This window comes from Neoarius graeffei, chromosome 23 (assembly GCF_027579695.1).
Source record: "Neoarius graeffei isolate fNeoGra1 chromosome 23, fNeoGra1.pri, whole genome shotgun sequence".
NCBI classification, from domain to species: Eukaryota; Metazoa; Chordata; class Actinopteri; order Siluriformes; family Ariidae; genus Neoarius; species Neoarius graeffei.
Genome location: NC_083591.1, coordinates 638,233 through 657,100, shown reverse-complemented (window position 1 = coordinate 657,100; position 18,868 = coordinate 638,233). Strand labels below are relative to the sequence as shown.

The following is an 18,868-nucleotide window of genomic DNA, read 5'->3' as shown; positions in this document are numbered from 1 at the left end:
TTCTGGTGTAAAAATGTTTTAAAAGGTTACTTAAAATGAATAAGTTTAATTACTTTCCTCGCCAAAATGTTAGAAAGGCTATATTTTCCTGAATAATCTATCTATCTATCTATCTATCTATCTATCTATCTATCTATCTATCTATCTATCTATCTATCTCGAAAATAAATCCATCATTGTTTCCCCATCGATGTTGAATAATTTTTTTAATGTATAACTCCATTTGGACATTTCACCCTGCAGCTGGGTTTTTTTCAGGAGGGTAAATTGTTCCTTACAGTGGACTTGCTGTGCGCATTTGGACATCCACAGGCTTTAAAAGCTGGGTGGTTGACAAAATACGGAGTGTTTATGGATTTCATACAGATGATGTATCACGAACGGTTCCTACGAGTTTACGGAATAATGACATGGACATCACAAAGACTGTCTCCATGGTGACGTATCTGCTGATGGTCGCTACATGATGGAGGCAGAAACGCCAGACAAAGCCGAGCCAAACCCCCAAACCTCACGTGACTCATCGGCAGGACGCGTCTTTCAGTAAGAAATGTGGAACATCTAATAATCCACAGAGAAGTCAGCTCTGAAAGGCATTCATTCGTTCATTTTTGCCAAAGGGGTGAAGTTTCTGTATTTCACCCAAAGGCTGATGGAGAAAAGAAGTTTCCGCCCCATCGTCACCAAACTTTAAACATCACAGTGTTAAATCCCATCACTGAGGAATCTATAAACCGAAGGCAGGCGGAAACTGCATAAAGCAAATAAACACATCCATAAAACCAAAACCTTCTGTCAGTAATAAGATGGAGGAGACGATAAAAAGCAGCGCGGACCCAAAAGTCAGACAAAAAGCCCGCAGGCGCAGAAAAGAAGGCGGAACTCACGGAACGCCCGTCAAATCCTCAAAGAGCAAAAACTAACAGAGGAAAGGCCGAATAAAGATTCCCTAATAAACTGGCAAGCAGTTGCATATGAAGACAAAAGATTTGTTCATTTCATTGCAACTTACTGTAATTTTAGGCAGCAGGACCTGCTGAACGAATTCAACCAAAGTCTTCAACTCCAACTTCGAAAAACAATTAAATGTTTGGACTGCCGAAGTCCGAATTAAAATATCTTACCTGCATTTATATGTTTGCTTTATTCAATTACTATTGATATTTCATTGAAAATATCACAGATCCGTGAATAAAAGATCCGTGCTTTGTATTATATTTTTTATTTTCCGTGACTCGTCCAGATTTTGCAAAAGGTGTAAAAGCTGAAAACCCCTTTACAGAGATTTATCCTGAACTACAGGGTTTCTCTCAGGTCCGTTCCATACTGTACTCATACGTGTTTACGGAATTAGAACTGGAACAGTAAATCAGAATCCTCTTATCCTCAAAGAAACAGTCAGAACACTCAGAGTTACAAAGAAACTCATCTGTACCATCAACACAAACACACTGAAGTGAATATGAGTAAGCAGGAAGAAAAGAATGGAGTGGAGAGGAAGTTGGAGATGAGCTACAGCACCATCAATAAGATGCGGTTAGAGAAGAAGTTCTGTGACGTTCTCATCACAGTGAATGGTGTCGAGTTCCACGCACACAAGATCATCCTGTGTGCCTGCAGCAAATACTTCACGACTCTGTTCACTAACAGCTGCTACCCTCTAGATAAGCACGAGTACAGCGTTCCTGACATTTCCTCTGAGATAATGGAGCTGATCATGGAGTACGCGTACACATACCATGTTAACATCACGAAGGAAAACGTGCATGAGCTACTGATCGCTGCTGATTATCTGGAGGTGAGCAGCCTGATCAACGACTGCTGCACGTTCCTGAAGGCTCAGCTGTGTCTGGAGAACTGCATTGGCATCTGGGGTTTCGCTCGCTTTCATGTCTTTGAGAAGTTGAAGCAGCAGGCCTTCCAGTTTATCTTGCACAACTTTGAGGAGATGGTGCGCGTCTCTGAGGAGTTCCTGGAGCTGACGGTTGAGCAGCTCACTGAGATTATCGAGAATGACGAGCTGAACGTGAAGCAGGAGAACGTGGTGTTCGAGACCATCTTAAAGTGGATCAGACACGAGCCAGAGAATCGGAACACACACATGGCAGTGTTACTGCCCAAGGTGCGTTTGGCGCTACTGACACACGATTACTTTATGAATAACGTGAAGAACAATGCTTTAGTGAAGGACAATGCAGCATGTAAGCCTATCATCATCAGAGCTCTGAAGAGCATCCATGGGCTCAACGAGAATGAATCTCTCAGTTCTGACTTCACGCGGCGCCGCCTCCCCAGTGCCATTCTGCTGGCTATCGGTGGTTGGAGCAACAGGGGTCCCACCAATGCCATAGAAGCATATGATACACGAGCAAAGCGCTGGGTCAAAGTGATGTGCCATGATGAGAGTCCACGAACCTATCACGGGACGGTGTATCTGAATGGCTTCATGTACTGCGTCGGAGGATTTGATGGTAATATTTACTTCAACACTGTGAGAAGGTTTGACCCCATCACCAGAACCTGGGCTCAGGTGAGCCCCATGCACTTTCGTCGGTGTTACGTGAGTGTGTGTGAGTTGGAGGGTTGTATTTATGCAATGGGAGGATATGATGGTCACGAACGGCATAGCACAGCTGAGCGATATGAACCTGAGAATAATCAGTGGAGTATGATAGCACCGATGAATGAAACAAGAAGCGACGCAAGTGCTACAGCGCTGAACGGCAAAGTGTACATATGCGGAGGGTTTGACGGGAACGAGTGTTTGTTCACGGCAGAGTATTACAGTCCTGAGACAGACCAGTGGACTCTCATCCCCCACATGAGGAGCAGAAGGAGTGGAGTGGGTGTGGTCTCATATGATGGACAGGTTTACGCTGTTGGTGGATTTGATGGTGTTATTCGTCATCGAAATGCAGAGGCGTATAATCCTCAGACTAATTCATGGGGAGACGCTCCATCCATGATCAAACCGCGCAGCAACTTCGGCATTGAGGTGGTGGACGATCTCCTGTTTGTTGTTGGAGGATATAACGGCGTTCAAACCACCAATAAAGTGGAGTGTTACGATAAGAAAACTGCTGCATGGCGTGCAGTCAAAGACATGAAAGTTTTACGTAGCGCTCTGAGCTGCTGCGTGCTGTTTGGTTTACCCAACATGGCCGAGTATGCCGCACCCCGAGACAAAGTCCCCCAGAGTTCTCGGAGAACGAGCAGGTCCCTCACACCTCCTGCCTAAATCTGAAACTTACAGATAAATTTGTGTCTTCATCAGTATCAAACAGTATGGCCCTACAGAAACAGCCGAATGGGGGGAGCCTGAACTAATTAGAATAAGTATGGAACTGCTTCATACTAAGATGGTGACACACAGAAAACATCATGACACTGCATTGACCTTGGAGAGTTTGAGTCACAGGTATGTAATTTGTGGTTGACATTTGTGAATAGATCCTTGAAACAAAAGATGAAATATCTTTTCTCTGTTACTGCTTTTGTGTTCTCGTTTCTTTCTCTGTAAGATCAAAACATTCGGTGTATAACTCCATAGTTGCTACCATGGAGTCAAGCCCATGCATTCTAAGGCTAAGATAGCTAAGCACTAGCTAGAATGATTTAGTTATCTGTCCAAAAAATTACATCATCTAACCTTGCTCTCTCTTGCAGTTGCACTCACTAGGAAGCCTTTTCTTTTCTGTTGGCTTTTAGCTGGCAGGATGAGCAGAGTCTGCCGTGTCTGCCTACGCCAACTTATTTTAGTTAAAAGTAGGTCAAACACACTCTCGGTGGTCACATGATATTGTTGCTCACTTGCTTCAGCAATCTCCGGAATCATAAAATGCGGAACGTTTTATCTCGGCAAAACATTTACACACAGGATACACAGTGTGTGCAGCAGCAAAACATCTCGAAACTCCAATAGTTGTAGACATAGGACATTTTGCCCAGAATTCAACTTTGCAGTCAGAACCTTTAAACTTGACATTGTGTTGATTTGTCATGTAATTCCATAGATTTTTACCCAAATTTACTTACATGATAAGATGAAGACAGTTGGCCTAAATCGCACATCATTTCTCTTCAAATAGCACAAAAATAGTTCATGTAGATCTTATTAATATGTTTATCAAAACACAGACTAGCCTTTATTCCTGCCAAAAAAAAGGGTCAATCATCATTTTCTAGCCAATCACAGCCCAGTGGTCAGAAAACCCATCCATCCATCCATTATCTGTAGCCACTTATCCTGTGCAGGATCGCGGGCAAGCTGGATCCTATCCCAGCTGACTATAGGCAAGAGGCAGGGTACACCCTGGACAAGTTGCCAGATCATCACAGGGCTGACATACAGAGACAAACAACCATTCACACTCACATTCATACCTACGGTCAATTTAGAGCCACCAATTAGCCTAAGCTGCATGTCTTTGGACTGGGGGGGGGGAAACCGGAGCACCCGGAGGAAACCCACGCAAACACTATTTGTTGTGTCCTGATTGACTTTCTGTTGTGGATCATCAATCACAAGGAGTTTATAGTTAGTGGTTTATAAACAGATTATTTCATTTAATGCATTACATTGCATGGCATTTAGCAGATGCTCTTATCCAGAGCGACATACAGTGAGTGCAAAAGGCAGGTACATGAAATGCTGAACTTCTAGACAAGAAAGTTGCTTGTCTAACTTTCTTGCTGGTTTGATTCTCTGGACCAGCAGGACAGGCTGAAGTGCCCTTGAGCAAGGCACCTAACTCCCAACTGCTCTGGCAAGTGTGGTGGCTTACCTTGTGTCTGATTAGCTAAAGAAAAACTGATGATGGGCAGGGAACCTGGCCATTAAAAATATAAATAAATAAATAAATAAATAAATAAAAAACTCACACAGCCAAGGAAACAAGCCAACCATATAAAGTTCAACTAAATAGAGAACTCAAAATGGCTAACCCCAGGCTAGATCATACACAGCCTGGGCTAATCTAGACAAAAATGCAGTTACACAGTGGGCAGGGAAGAAAGGGAGAGGTGCAGCCTGAAGAGGTGAGTCTTCAGTCTGCGCTTGAAGATGATCAGGGAGTCAGCAGTTCTGACCTCAATGGGAAGGTCATTCAGCCAGTGGGGAACTAGGACAGACAGTAGTCTTGAGCAGACTAGGCAGGAGCAGAGAGGAGGTGGGGCCAGGCAACCAGTGGTAGCTGAGCATAGGGATTTGGCTGTCATGTAAGGACAGATCAGACTCTGGAGGTATGCTGGCCCTAACCCCTTGAAAGCCTGGTAAGCTACCACCAATGTCTTAAATTTTATGCGAGCTGTGATAGTTAGCCAGTGCAGGTTGGCAAGCAGAGGGGTGACATGGGAAGAATGAGGGAGGTTGTAGACCAGGTGAGCTGCAGGGTTCCAGATGAGCTGCAGGGGTCTGATGGCAGAAGCTGGAAGACCTGCAAGGAGAGACTTGCAGTTATCCAAGTGGGAGAGGATCAGCACTTGGACCAGGAGCTGAGTAGAGTAGGTGGAAAAAAAGTGTGGATCCTTTGGATGTTGCAGAGGAGGAATCTACACATCCAGGTCACTGCAGTGATGTTTGCTGAGGAAGAGAGTTTGTCGTCAAATATGACCCCTAGGTTCTTTGCACTAGGTGAAGGAGATCTAGAGATGTCCCCCATGGAGATGACAATGTCCAGGGGTGGAGAGGATGGAGCAGGAATGTAGATGACCTCTGTCTTGCCTGGGTTGAGCATCAGTTGACTGTTGTCCATCCAGCTCTGGATGTCATGCATGCAAGTAGAGATGTGAACGGAGATTCATGTGTCAGAAGGAGGAAAAGGGAAACAGTTGGGTATCATTAGCATAGCAGTGGTAGGATAAACCATAAGCAGAGATAATTGGGCCAAGAGACTAGGTGTAGAGGTAGAAAAGAAGTGAACCAAGGACTGAACTTTGAGGAACACCAGTGGTAAGTGTGCATTGTGCTGATACAGTACCAGACCACATAATCTGGAAGGAGCAACCAGAGAGGTAGGGCTTGAACCAGTCTAGGGCTGTCCCGCAGATCCCTAGAGCTGATAAGGATGACAGGAGGATGGCGTGATCAACAGTGCCAAATGCAGCAGAAAGATCAAGGAGAATCAGGACCAAGGAGAGACAGGCAGCATGTGCTGCATGAAATGCCTCACTGATGGAGAGAAGCACAGTCTCGGTTGAGTGTCCAGCTCAGAAACCGGACTGGTGAGGATCCAGGAGGTTGTTCCGTGAGAGAAAAGGGGAGAGTTGGTTAGCAACAGCACATTCAAGCATCTTTGACAAGAAGGGGAGAAGAGAAATGGGGCAGTAATTCTGGATGACAAAGGGGTCTAAGGTGGGTTTTTACAGCAGAGGGGTAATGTAGGCCCGTTTGAAGCTGGAGGAAAATTATTCAGAGGACAAGGAGGAGTTGATGGGGGAGGTGATAAATGGGAGGATGTCAGGAATGAAGGTCTGGAGGAAAGATAAGGGGATAGGGTCAAGGGCACATGTGGTCAGACGGTGAGAGAGCAGGAGCTGGGAGACATCTGAAGTGGAGAGAGGGGGGAAGCAGAGAGCAAGGGGGAAGAGACAGGGAAGGTGGGGAGGGGGTGGGGTAGGAGGGTGAGGCAGGCATGGTGAAAGAGTTGTGGATGGCTATGATCTTTTCCTCAAAAAAGACCACAAAGTCCTCTGCAGTGATGGAGGACAGGTGCAGCTGGTGGAGAGCTGAGGAGAGAAGAGAAAACAAAACAGTTGATGAGGGTTGGAGATGGAGGTATAAATTTTGGAGTGATAAAACTTGATCTTGGCTGATTTGAGTTAGGCTGTGAACTCAGCAAGGGGGGTTGGTACTGGGACAGGTTGGCAGAGGCCCTGTATTTTCTTCACTTCCTCTCTACTGCACGTTGACTGATTCTGTATAAGTGAAGTGTTTCGGACATCCAGGGACTAGGAGGGGAAGAGTTTGCTGGCCTGGAGACAAGAGGAGATAATGTGAAGAGGGAGCAGAGGTTTTGACGGACGATAAGAGTGGGGGTGGGGGGTGATGGGTGGAGAGGAGGAGGGAGAATTAAATGAAGTGGTGGTCAGACAGATGGAGATGGGTAAGTGCAGGATCTGAGGCAGAGCATTTTCTGAGGAAGACCAGGTCAAGAAGGTTGTCAGCTTTATGGGTTGGAGAAGAGTTCAGCAGGGAGAGATCAAAGGAGTGGAGTAGGGGAAGGAAGGTAGCAGAGTGGGAGGCTTCTAGGTGGAGGCTGAAGTCTCCCAGGAGCATCAGTGGGGTGCCATCTTCTGGGAAGGAGCGGAGTAGGATGTCCAGTTCATCAAAGAAACATCCCATGGGGCCAGGAGGGTGATAAACAATGATGACAAAAAGGTTAACAGGAGAAGAGACAAACGAAATGAAATTCTAAGGAGGAGATGGGGAGGTGGGAGAGTGGAAGAGGTGAGAACTTTCATGTTTCAATTTATTACATAATATAACCTCACATCAGAGAAAACTGGGACAGTATGTTGAAATGGAAATTAAAACTGAAAACAATAGTATGTAAATAATCTGTGACCTGTATTCTACTCAAAACAATATGACAGCACATTATTTGATGTTTTACCTCGAGTTTTATTGTTTTTTTTACAAAATAAACATTTCTATTTTGATTCTTGCAACAAATTAAAAAACAGCATTTACCACTTTATAATGTTTCTGCAGTATGTTCCTGGGGTAGGTGGAACATTGAAGCACAGGCAAGCGGGAAATGTTGTTCAATACAGTCCTTTTTATTGTCAGTCTGACTTTTCAGCTTTAACGTTATGTCTTATCACACACATACACACATGCAGACAAGCTCTGGTTAGGAAATGCCATCTCATCACTCTCCCCCTCCTTTTTGTCACTCTGTCATTACTGTCGAACGAACACACACACATGCACACACTATCAATCAATATCAACTGACAGCAGGTGTGCTCAGTTTGCCACTCACCTTCCCCGGCCCCGCCCTCCATTCACAAACTGACGCTTGACCATGCCTCCACTGCCTGACTCAGGCCAGGGAGCCGACTCCCCCACGACGGGAGAGAAAGTCTGCCACGACCATCTGCGCCCCCAGCCTGTGGACCACCTTGAATTTGGCTTCCCCAGACAATGCTACACTGGGATCCCCCCGTGATGCACTACTACAGGACCCACCCATTACTAAACACTCCATTAAACATTTAAACCCTGGCCAATCTGTCCCCAGAATCAGTGGGTGGGTGAGGTGCATGCTAACCGCCACCTCTACACTATGATTTTCTCCCTGAAACTGGATGTGAATGGATACTAGTGGATATTCCTAAACATCCCCATGCACACATAAGACCTTCACCAATTGTGCTCCCCCCAATGCCTCACCTTGAACCAGGCATTGGTGGATTGAGGTCTGATTACAGCCAGAATCCACCAACGCGTGATATGTACCCCCTTGAATAATCACTAGTATGCGATATGCTCTGGCCCAATCAAGGGTGATCTCTGGTCCCCACCTCCATCGCTTGGCACTGGTCCTGGGAATGCCCAGGCTCCCCACAGCACCAGCATACCAGCCCAGGCTTCAGCTCTGCACCAGCAATCCAGGGATCACTCACCTAAGGAGGAAAAGACACAGACACATGAGGGGAGGGAAGCGGGGGGGAGGGGACACCATGGGCTCAGCGAACTGGCTGATGGGGCAGGGATAGGGCGATGACAGGAAGAGGGGACAGTGAGGGAGGGGGAGGGAGAAAGGGAAGAGGCAGGATGTTCACCTGCCGCTGGAACCACCACCAGATGGTCCTCCACCAACTCGATCACGTGATCCAGCAACATCAGGCGGTGGCAACTGTACCCACTCCACTGTACCTTCTGGCAGCTGTGCGATGAAATGCTCCAGTGCCACTGCACGGATTATACCTTCGGCGTCACGGTCTTCTGTCCTCAGCCACTGCCGGCAGGCATCCCGGAGCTGTTGGCTGAAAGCAAATGGCCAGCCGACCTCCTCCAGAGTCAGCACGTGGATGCGCTGATGGTGTTGTTCCAGGTTGCGACTGACATGCTGCAGCATGGCTTGCTTCAGGTCGGCATAGTTGAGCTGACTGTTGATGGGGAGCTGTTTGGCAGCAAGCTGGGCTTCCCCGGTCAGGAGCAGCAGAAGATGCGCCACTCGTTGTTTGGCCAGCCACCCCCACAACTCTGCAGCTTGCTCAAAGAGCATAAAGAAGGCCTCTAGGTCATCGTGAGGCCCCATCTTTGTGAGGGTGACATGAGGGAGGTCCGTTGTTATAGCGGCCCAGAGCCCCACTGACGTGAGCAGGTGCCAGAACACCTGGCGATCTTCTTGTTGAGCCTGCAGCAGGGTCTCAAAGTGCTGCTCCTGTTCCTTGCACAGGGTGATTAGCACTTGGTGTTGACTTTGCTGGGCAATGGCAAGGGTATGGACAAGGTCTTTGAATGGGGAGGACTCCATGGGCGGTTCTCTTCAGTATTCCAAGATTTTGGCACCAGTGTAGTATGTCTCTGAGGTGGGTGGAACACTGGAGCACAGACAGGCAGGAAATGATATTTAACACAGAATTCTACAATGCCATCAAAGGCATCTATGACCCCACTTGATGTCCGGTGGCTTCTGTCCACACTGCAAAAAATGATTGCTTGTTGAGAGAAAATATCTTTAATATGGGTGAATTTATCTATTATTTCTTATTAGAAGTTTACTAGAACTCAAATATAAGATTATTTAGCTTACTTTGAGATGCTTTTACTAATTTCAAGCCTTAAATTTTCTTATTCTATTGGCAGATAATTTTGCTTCTTTCTAGAATTGAATGCTTAAAATGAGCAAAATTATCTGCCAATAGAATAAGAAAATTTAAGGCTTGAAATTAGTAAAAGCATCTCAAAGTAAGCTAAATAATCTTATATTTGAGTTCTAGTAAACTTCTAATCAGAAATAATAGATAAATTCACCCATATTAAAGATATTTTCTCTCAACAAGAGATCATTTTTTGCAGTGCAGTCCACAGATGATAAGACTCTTCTTAAGGACAAACAGGACATTCTAGACCAATGGGCAGAGCATTTTCGGGAACTGTTGAACAGTGTCAATCCATTGGACCCTACAGCTCTCAAAGAACTCCCAACACTCCCTCAAGTTCCTGAGCTGGATGAATGTCCCACCCTCGATAAAGTCCAATATGCTGTCCATTCCCTGAAATACAAGAAAGCTCCCAGCAAAGACACAATAGCCAGTGAAGTGTACAAGTGCGGTGGACTGTACCTTCTCGTGAAACTCACCAACTTCTTTTCACTTTGCTGGAAGCAGGGCACCATCCCTGACACATGTAAACACTCCACCATTGTCACCATCTACAAGAAGAAGGGGGACCACTCCAACTGTGGCAATAGTCGAGCCATCTCCCTGTTGGATGTTGCTGGAAAGATACTCACCTGAGTTTTGCTCCACCGTCTCATCCGTCATATCGCCGACAGAGTACTTTTGGAGTCAAGTCAAGTCGTCAAGTCAGGTTTATTTCATCCATAAACATGGAAATTACAGTGCACATACCCATCCCATGCTCATAAAAACATTAGCATAAATATACACATCTCGTTTAAGAAACCATAAGGCCATAATAAATAAATAAATAAATAAATTTAATACACTATGGAAAAGTACGCTTAAAGTGCTTGTTGTGCTGTCTAATAGCCTGAGGAATGAAAGAGAGAGCATACCGATTTGTCCTTGTCACAGGGGGCTTTAACCTACCACTGCGCTCCATAACCCTCCCTGTCAAGTTCTCATGTAGAGGATGAGTAGGGTCCCCAATTATTTTCTTCCTCATACTTGCTAGGCGGTCCTCATATATTTTATCAACAGTATTTGACTCTCCCATCATTTTTCCAACCCTCCTAGTCACTCTGTCAATCCTGGCCTTTTCAGTTGCCCCAGCATTCCCACCCCATCCCACCACACAGTAACTCAGTCACAGACTGGATTCCATTCTGAGCGCAACACCATTGATATGATCTTTGTCACCCATCAGCTTTTGGAAAATGCAAGGGAACAGCAAAAGGATATCACATTTGCCTTCATCGACCTGCATAAAGCATTTGATACTGTGAACTGCGAGATGCTCTGGAACCTTCTATGCAAATTTGGTTGCCCTCCAAAATTCCTCACCATTCTCCATCAGTTCCATGATGGAATGACTGCAAAGGTCCTTGTCAGTGGGGAAATGTCCTCTGCATTCGAAGTCACAGTCAGTGTGGAGCAAGGCTGCGTTATCACTCCAGTACCCTTCAATATCTGCCTTGTTGGTGTCACCCTCCTCTCCAGAAATGCACTCGATGCACATGACGGCATGCGAATCCATTACCGCTTGGATGGTAACCTCTTCAATCTTCGGCATCTCTCAGCCCGCACAAAGACCTCTACTCTGACAATCGTCGAACTCCAATATGCTGACAATGCTGCTGGCATATCCCTCCATTCTGCGAGCCTTCAAAAGACCATTACATCCCTTCATATGGTCTATACACAGATGGGATTAACCATCAGTGTCTTGAAGACTCTGACCTGCAGTCTTCACTGTTCTACAATGAGCCTCCAACGGCCATCACAATCAACAATGCAGTACTGGAGAACACAAGCTCTTTCACATACCTTGGTAGCATTCTCACTGATGACATCTCATTAAATGAAGAGATCACCTCCCGTATCAGGCACGCTTCTGCAGCATTTGGCTGCCTCCATAAGTGAGTCTTCACAAACCACAACCTCTGTATCTGCACAAAGGTCGTGGTCTATCATACAGTCTGCATCTTGACCCTTCTTTATGGATGTGAAGCCTGGATGTTGTACAGAAAGTAAATCAAGTCCCTCGAAGCCTTCCATATGCGTTGCCTCCAACACATCCTCGGAGTAACTTGGGAGGACAGGATCACCCACACACAGATCCTCAGCAAGGCTAACTCCACAAGTGTGGAGTCCATGATCCTCCATTGTGTCCTCCGATGGACTGGACATGCCATCCAAATGGCCCCCAATGGTCCTCTACAGAGAACTCACAGAAGGGACCTGCTCCCGTGGAAGACCCAAGAATTGTTGGAAGGACTTCTTGAAGTGGTCCCTGCAGTCCTGTAACATCCCTCCTGCCAACCTAACTACAGCACAAGGATCGTGTGAACTGGAAGCAGACTGTGTCCCAGGGAGTCCACCACTTCGATGAAGAATGGAACAGCCTGAGGGAGGAGAAATGGGCCCAGTGATGCCTTCAGCAATTCCTTCCTTCTGCTCCCGTGCCTGGTCCTTTCACCTTTTGTCATTGTCCCAGGATCTGCCAGACCAGGATCAGGCTTCTCTCTCATGAACGGGTGCATGAGAAATGGCAACAGATGGCAACAACCCCAACAGCAACAGCAGCAAGACCTGGGAAGGCAAAGAAGACAGTGAAGAGGAGGACCTCATCATCATCAATATTGACGAACAGCCATAAGGTTTGGCATTGTCTTGTTGAAATATCCATGGAAAAGACGTCATCTTGAAGGCAGCATATGTTGCTCCAAAAACTCAGTGTCTCTTTCTGAATTAATGCTTCATCGCAGAAGTGTAAGTTACCTTTGCCAAGGGCACTGACACAACCCCATACCATGACACACCCTGGCTTTTGGACTTGTTGCTGGTAACAGTCTGGATGGTTTATTCCCCCAAATCCGTCCAGATTCCTTAAATGGTTGAATGATATTATGCACCATAGGGGGTGAAATATCCAAATCGCTTCCTATCTTTCTTTGTTTTTAAACATTTCAGTAATTTTCTCATGCATTTGTTGACAAACTGGAGATCCTCGGCCAATCTTTGCTCCTCAAAGACTAGGTCTTTCCTGGGTACTGATGTTGTACCAAATCATGATTAAAATCACCTGTTGACATCACCTGTTTCAAATCACATCATTATTTAATTGTTTTACCTCATTACTAGCCCTAAATTGCCCCATCCCAACTTTCTCTGATTTGGGGTTGTATTTTATTAAATACCTGAAAAGATATGTCTCATATGAATAATAAAATTATCTTAAAAATGAATACTTGCATATTAATACATTTTAAATAAACAAACATTCTTATATATTTCTGCATAAATATGACCTAAAACAACATCAGATTTTCACACAAGTCCTAAAAGTAGATAAAGAGAACCCAGTTAAACAAATGAGACAAAAATATTATACTTGGTCATTTATTTATTGAGGAAAATTATCCAGTATTACATATCTGTGAGTGGCAAAAGTATGTGAACCTTTGCTTTCAGTATCTGGTGTGACCCCCTTGTGCAGCAATAACTGCAACTAAACATTTCCAGTAACTTGATCAGTCCTGCACACCGGCTTGGAGGAATTTTAGCCCGTTCCTCCGTACAGAACAGCTTCAACTCTGGGATGTTGGTGGGTTTCCTCACATGAACTGCTCGCTTCAGGTCCTTCCACAACATTTCCACTGGATTAAGGTCAGGACTTTGACTTGGCCATTCCAAAACATTAACTTTATTCTTCTTTAACCATTCTTTGGTAGAACAACTTGTGTGCTTAGGGTCGTTGTCTTGCTGCATGACCCACCTTCTCTTGAGATTCAGTTCATGGACAGATGTCCTGACATTTTCCTTTAGAATTCGCTGGTATAATTCAGAATTCATTGTTCCATCAATGATGGCAAGCCGTCCTGGCCCAGATGCAGCAAAACAGGCCCAAACCATGATACTACCACCACCATGTTTCACAGATGGGATAAGGTTCTTATGCTGGAATTCAGCGTTTTCCTTTCTCCAAACATAACACTTCTCATTTAAACCAAAAAGTCTCATCTGTCCACAAAACATTTTTCCAATAGCCTTCTGGCTTGTCCACATGATCTTTAGCAAACTGCAGACGAGCAGGAATGTTCTTTTTGGAGAACAGTGGCTTTCTCCTTGCAACCCTGCCATGCACACCATTGTTGTTCAGTGTTCTCCTGATGGTGGACTCATGAATATTAAGATTAGCCAATGTGAGAGAGACCTTCAGTTGCTTAGAAGTTACCCTGGGGTCCTTTGTGACCTCACCAACTATTACACGCCTTGCTCTTGGAGTGATCTTTGTTGGTTGACCACTCCCGGGGAGGGTAACAATGGTCCTGAATTTCCTCCATTTGTACACAGTCTGTCTGACTGTGGACTGGTGGAGTCCAAACTCTTTAGAGATGGTTTTGTAACCTTTTCCAGCCTGATGAGCATCAACAACGCTTTTTCTGAGGTCCTCAGAAATCTCCTTTGTTCGTGCCATGATACACTTCCACAAACGTGTTGTGAAGATCAGACTTTGATAGATCCCTGTTCTTTAAATAAAACAGGGTGCCCACTCACACCTGATTGTCATCCCATTGATTGGAAACACCTGACTCTAATTTCACCTTCAAATGAACTGCTAATCCTAGAGGTTCACATACTTTTGCCACTCACAGATATGTAATATTGGATCATTTTCCTCAATAAATAAATTACCAAGTATAATATTTTTGTCTCATTTGTTTAACTGGGTTCTCTTTATCTACTTTTAGGACTTGTGTGAAAATCTGATGATGTTTTAGCTCATATTTATGCAGAAATAAAGAAAATCCTAAAGGGTTCACAAACTTTCAAGCACCACTGTGTGTGTGTGTGTATATTATATATATATATATATATATATATATATATATATACACACACACACAATATTATATATATACACACACAATATTATATATATATATATATATATATATATATATATATATATATATGTGTGTGTATGTGTGTGCACTGTAGTTAGGTTGTAGTTAGCTTGCACCATACCAACCCAGCCCAACTGTTCCCCAGCTACTGGCTAGCATGTACCTGTGAACCAAGGAGCAGCTCCGGCATCAGCTTTCTCTTGCCAGTCATAACCTTTCCTTACCCAAGACTCCTACATGGCCTCCACATTGGACACCCTGGTAATTTGGGTTCCACAACCCAAAGCTGACATGTAGGGGATCTTGGAGCAACAAGCAGCCCCAGAGGTGTAGTATGCATGACCCACCAGCGTGCGGATATGCTCTGGTACTCCTCAATGCTTGTCCCAGCTATGGGTTAAACAGTAGACCAGACTGGGTTTTTAGCCTTGGCAGGTAACCAGTCCAGGAGAGACATCCATCTATCCATCCATTATCTGTAGCTGCTTATCCTGTCCAACAGAGTTGCAGGCAAGCTGGAGCCTATCCCAGTTGACTATGGGCGAGAGGCGGGGTGCGCCCTGGACAAGTCGCCAGGTCATCACAGGGCTAACACACAGACAACCATTCACACTCACGCCTATGGTCAATTTAGAGCCACCAATTAGCCTAACCTGCATGCCTTTGGACTGTGGGGGAAACCGGAGCACCCGGAGGAAACCCACAAAGACATGGGAAGAACATGCAAACTCCACATAGAAAGGCCCTCGTCGGCCGCTGGGCTCGAACCCAGGACCTTCTTGCTGTGAGGCGACAGTGCTAACCACTACACCACCAAAGACTTATTCTTCTGGGTGAATTTCAATGCACATGTTGGATCTGACCGCACGCTGTGGGCTAAGGTGCTGGGCATACACGGGCTAGGCAAATGCAACTCCGATGGCAAGCTCCTGCTTTCCACCTGCACTTCCCATGAGCTGTTGGTCACAAACACTGCCTTCCCACAAGCCAACAAATACAAAACCAACTGGATATATTGGAAATCAAAGCATTGGCACTTACTTGATTATGTAATCGTTCAGCAATGGGACAGATGTGATGTGAACATCACTCGAGCCATGAGAGGAAGTGGTTATCTGTCTGATCACCTGCTTGTAAGATGCTCCATGAAGCTCCAAGTGGTGCCAGCAGTGAGAAGACAATGACAGCAGCAAGTCAAGAGGCTAAATGTCAGAGCTTTAGATGCCCAAGAGAAAGCCATAGAGCTTTCCAACCTGCTACAGTCACAAGTTGCACTGGACAACACACTTACTGATGCAAATCAAGATCAAGACATTGAAAAGCTTTGGAGTGACTTCCACAGTGCTACATTCACAGCTGCTGCTAATGTCCTTGGATTCGTGAAGAGGAAACACTAAGACTGATTCAATGATAAATGACCAAGAAATACAAGAACACCTAGATGCCATGCACAAAAGCCACCACAAGTACACAGGAGACCAATCATCCTCTTCTAAAAGAAATGCCTATTTGGAACAAAAAAGCCTGGCTCAAAAGCGCCTCAGAGCTATGAAAAACAAATGGTGGAAGGAGAAAGCAGCTGAATTGCAGGATGCAGCCAAGAAACACAATACAAGAGCCCTCTTTGATGGTCTTAAGGCTGTTTATGGTCCACGTGCCAATGGATCCACTCCCATTCCAGCAGCTGATGGTAACACACTTCTAACTGAAAGGATGAAATACTGGCATGATGGATGGAATGCTTCAATGTGCTGCTGAACAAGCAATCAACAATCACAGATGATGCACTAGAGGACACACCACAGCTTCCTATTCTGGATCAGCTCAATGCAGATCCATGTTGTACAGAGGTTGCAAAAGCTTTCAAGCAGCTGTCAAGCAGAAAGGCACCTGATCCTGACAGAATCCCTCTAGAGGTATACAAGTGTGGAGATGCACACATGGTAGCAGGACTAACCAAGTTATTTGGTGCCTTCTGGAGGAATGGTCAAGTGCCCCAAGACCTGAAGGATGCTTCCATCATCCTTCTCTACAAGCCAATCCCAGTGTGACAATCACCATGGCATATCCTTACACTCTATAGCAGGAAAGATCTTAGCCAGAGTGGTATTGAACTGATTGATCAACAATGTAACTGGAAGGGTCTACCCTGAGTCTCAATGTGGTTTTCATAGCAGTCACGGAACTGCTGACATGATCTTTGTCGATAGATTTGCCGAAGACACTTCTCAGCCTGTACTAAGATAACTGAGATGTTGATCTGTGGCCTACTGTTTGTGGACGACTGCACTTTCAGCCCACAGTCTTGATGACATACAAACCATAGTTGACAGGTTTGCAACTGTGGCCGGGAAGTTTGGATTCACAATCAGCATAAAATTAGATAGGCAACTGACATTCAAGCAATACCTTGAATCACTACGGGCTAAAGTGTCATCCAGGATCAACCTCCTTTACCGCCTGGCAGGGTCATCATGGGGAGCCAATACATCAACCGTCCGCACAGGTGCCCTTGCCCTAGTCTACAGCTCAGTGGAATATGCAGCCCCAGCTTGGCGTTGCAGCGCACATGCAAGAAAACCGGATATAACATTAAACGAGACCCTGAGAATCATCACAGGCTGCCTGCGGCCAACTCCATCTGAGCTCCTACCAGTGTTAGCTAGCATTGCTCCTGTAGCTCTTTGCAGAGAACACCTTACACACAGACTGGTCAACAAGGCTTCGCAAGATACCAATCTCCCCCTTCACAACCTCGTTCACAACTCTCAACTGGACTGCCAACACTTGCCCTCCTGCCGCCCCTTCTCCCGCCATGCAGCAACTCTACATGGCACTAACTTCAACACCATAGACTAATGGAGAACCTCCTGGCAGGAGACTACCCTGCCCACCCAATTTGCACTCTCCCCAAACACAACATTACCACCAGGAGCTGACCTACCCCAAAGATCATGGGCCACCCTGAACCGCCTATGAACTGGAGTCAGTTGGTTCAATAAGAACGTGTACCGCTGGGGGCTGCACTCATCAGCAGCCTGTGTCTGTGGACATGCCAACCAGACTGCCTACCACATAATTCACGAGTGCCCCACCCTCGGTCCACCTGAACACACAACCCTTAACCTCACCAACCTCAACACTGTTACAGTGAGCTGGCTGCAATGCCTGAACCTAACTGCTTAGCCTCATATGAAAGAATGAATCAGCAAAAAGAAAACTAAGGTGATGTACCAGCCGTGTCCAGGTGGCAACCACTATGACCCAGTAATAACAGTTGAAGGCAAGAACTTGACATCAGTAAAAAGCTTCTGCTATCTCGGAAGTGTGATGTCATACGATGGCTCCCTAGACCAGCGTTTCTCAACCTTTTTTCAGTCACAGCACCCTTCAGAAGTATGCAAATTCTCAAGGCACCCCCATATAAAATATATGCAGTCACGCTGACCATACGCTGACCCCGGCAGTGATGTTGTGACATGGGAAAGGGGGCCATGAGACAAATTTTGATGATGCATGAGGCGGCGATGATCTGCATTAGTGTAACTATCGTTTTTTGGAATTTTAATTCATTTTATTTATTTCAATGTTAGAATATATAATTTTTTGACGGCACCCCTAATGAAGCCAGACGGCACCCCAGGGTGCCACGGCACCCCAGTTGAGAAAGGCTGCCCTAGACAATGAAATTACCAACCGCATATCTAAAGCCAGTGTAGCATATGGCCGTTTGTCAGATCGCTTGTGGAAGAGCCACAACATAAAACTGACAACAAAGATCACTGTCTACAGAGCTGCTGAATTGTTCTCTCTTCTATACAAATGTGAAATGTGGACTCTTTACAGAAAGCACATACAACAACGCGAGGCATTCCATGCCTTCGCAGGATTTGCAATATCTGCTGGCAGGACTGTATACCCAACACCACTATTCTGGAGATGTGTTGCATGGTTAGCACTGAGTCACTTCTGATGAAATCACAACTGCGCTGGGCTGGACATGTAGTGCGTATGGACACAATGCACATCCCACAAGCACTATTTTACAGACAACTCAGTGATGGTAGCTGCTGGGTAGGTTGCCCGCAGCTTCATTATAGAGA

General features: G+C 45.5%; 1 protein-coding gene across 1 annotated transcript; it reads left to right on the top strand.

Moving 5' to 3' along the window:
• Positions 1-1,462: 1,462 nt before the first annotated feature.
• LOC132871106 (kelch-like protein 10) lies at positions 1,463-3,238 on the top strand. The gene has a single exon (XM_060905212.1). The coding sequence runs from the start codon at positions 1,463-1,465 to the stop codon at positions 3,236-3,238; it is 1,776 nt and encodes a 591-aa protein (XP_060761195.1).
• Positions 3,239-18,868: the final 15,630 nt, after the last annotated feature.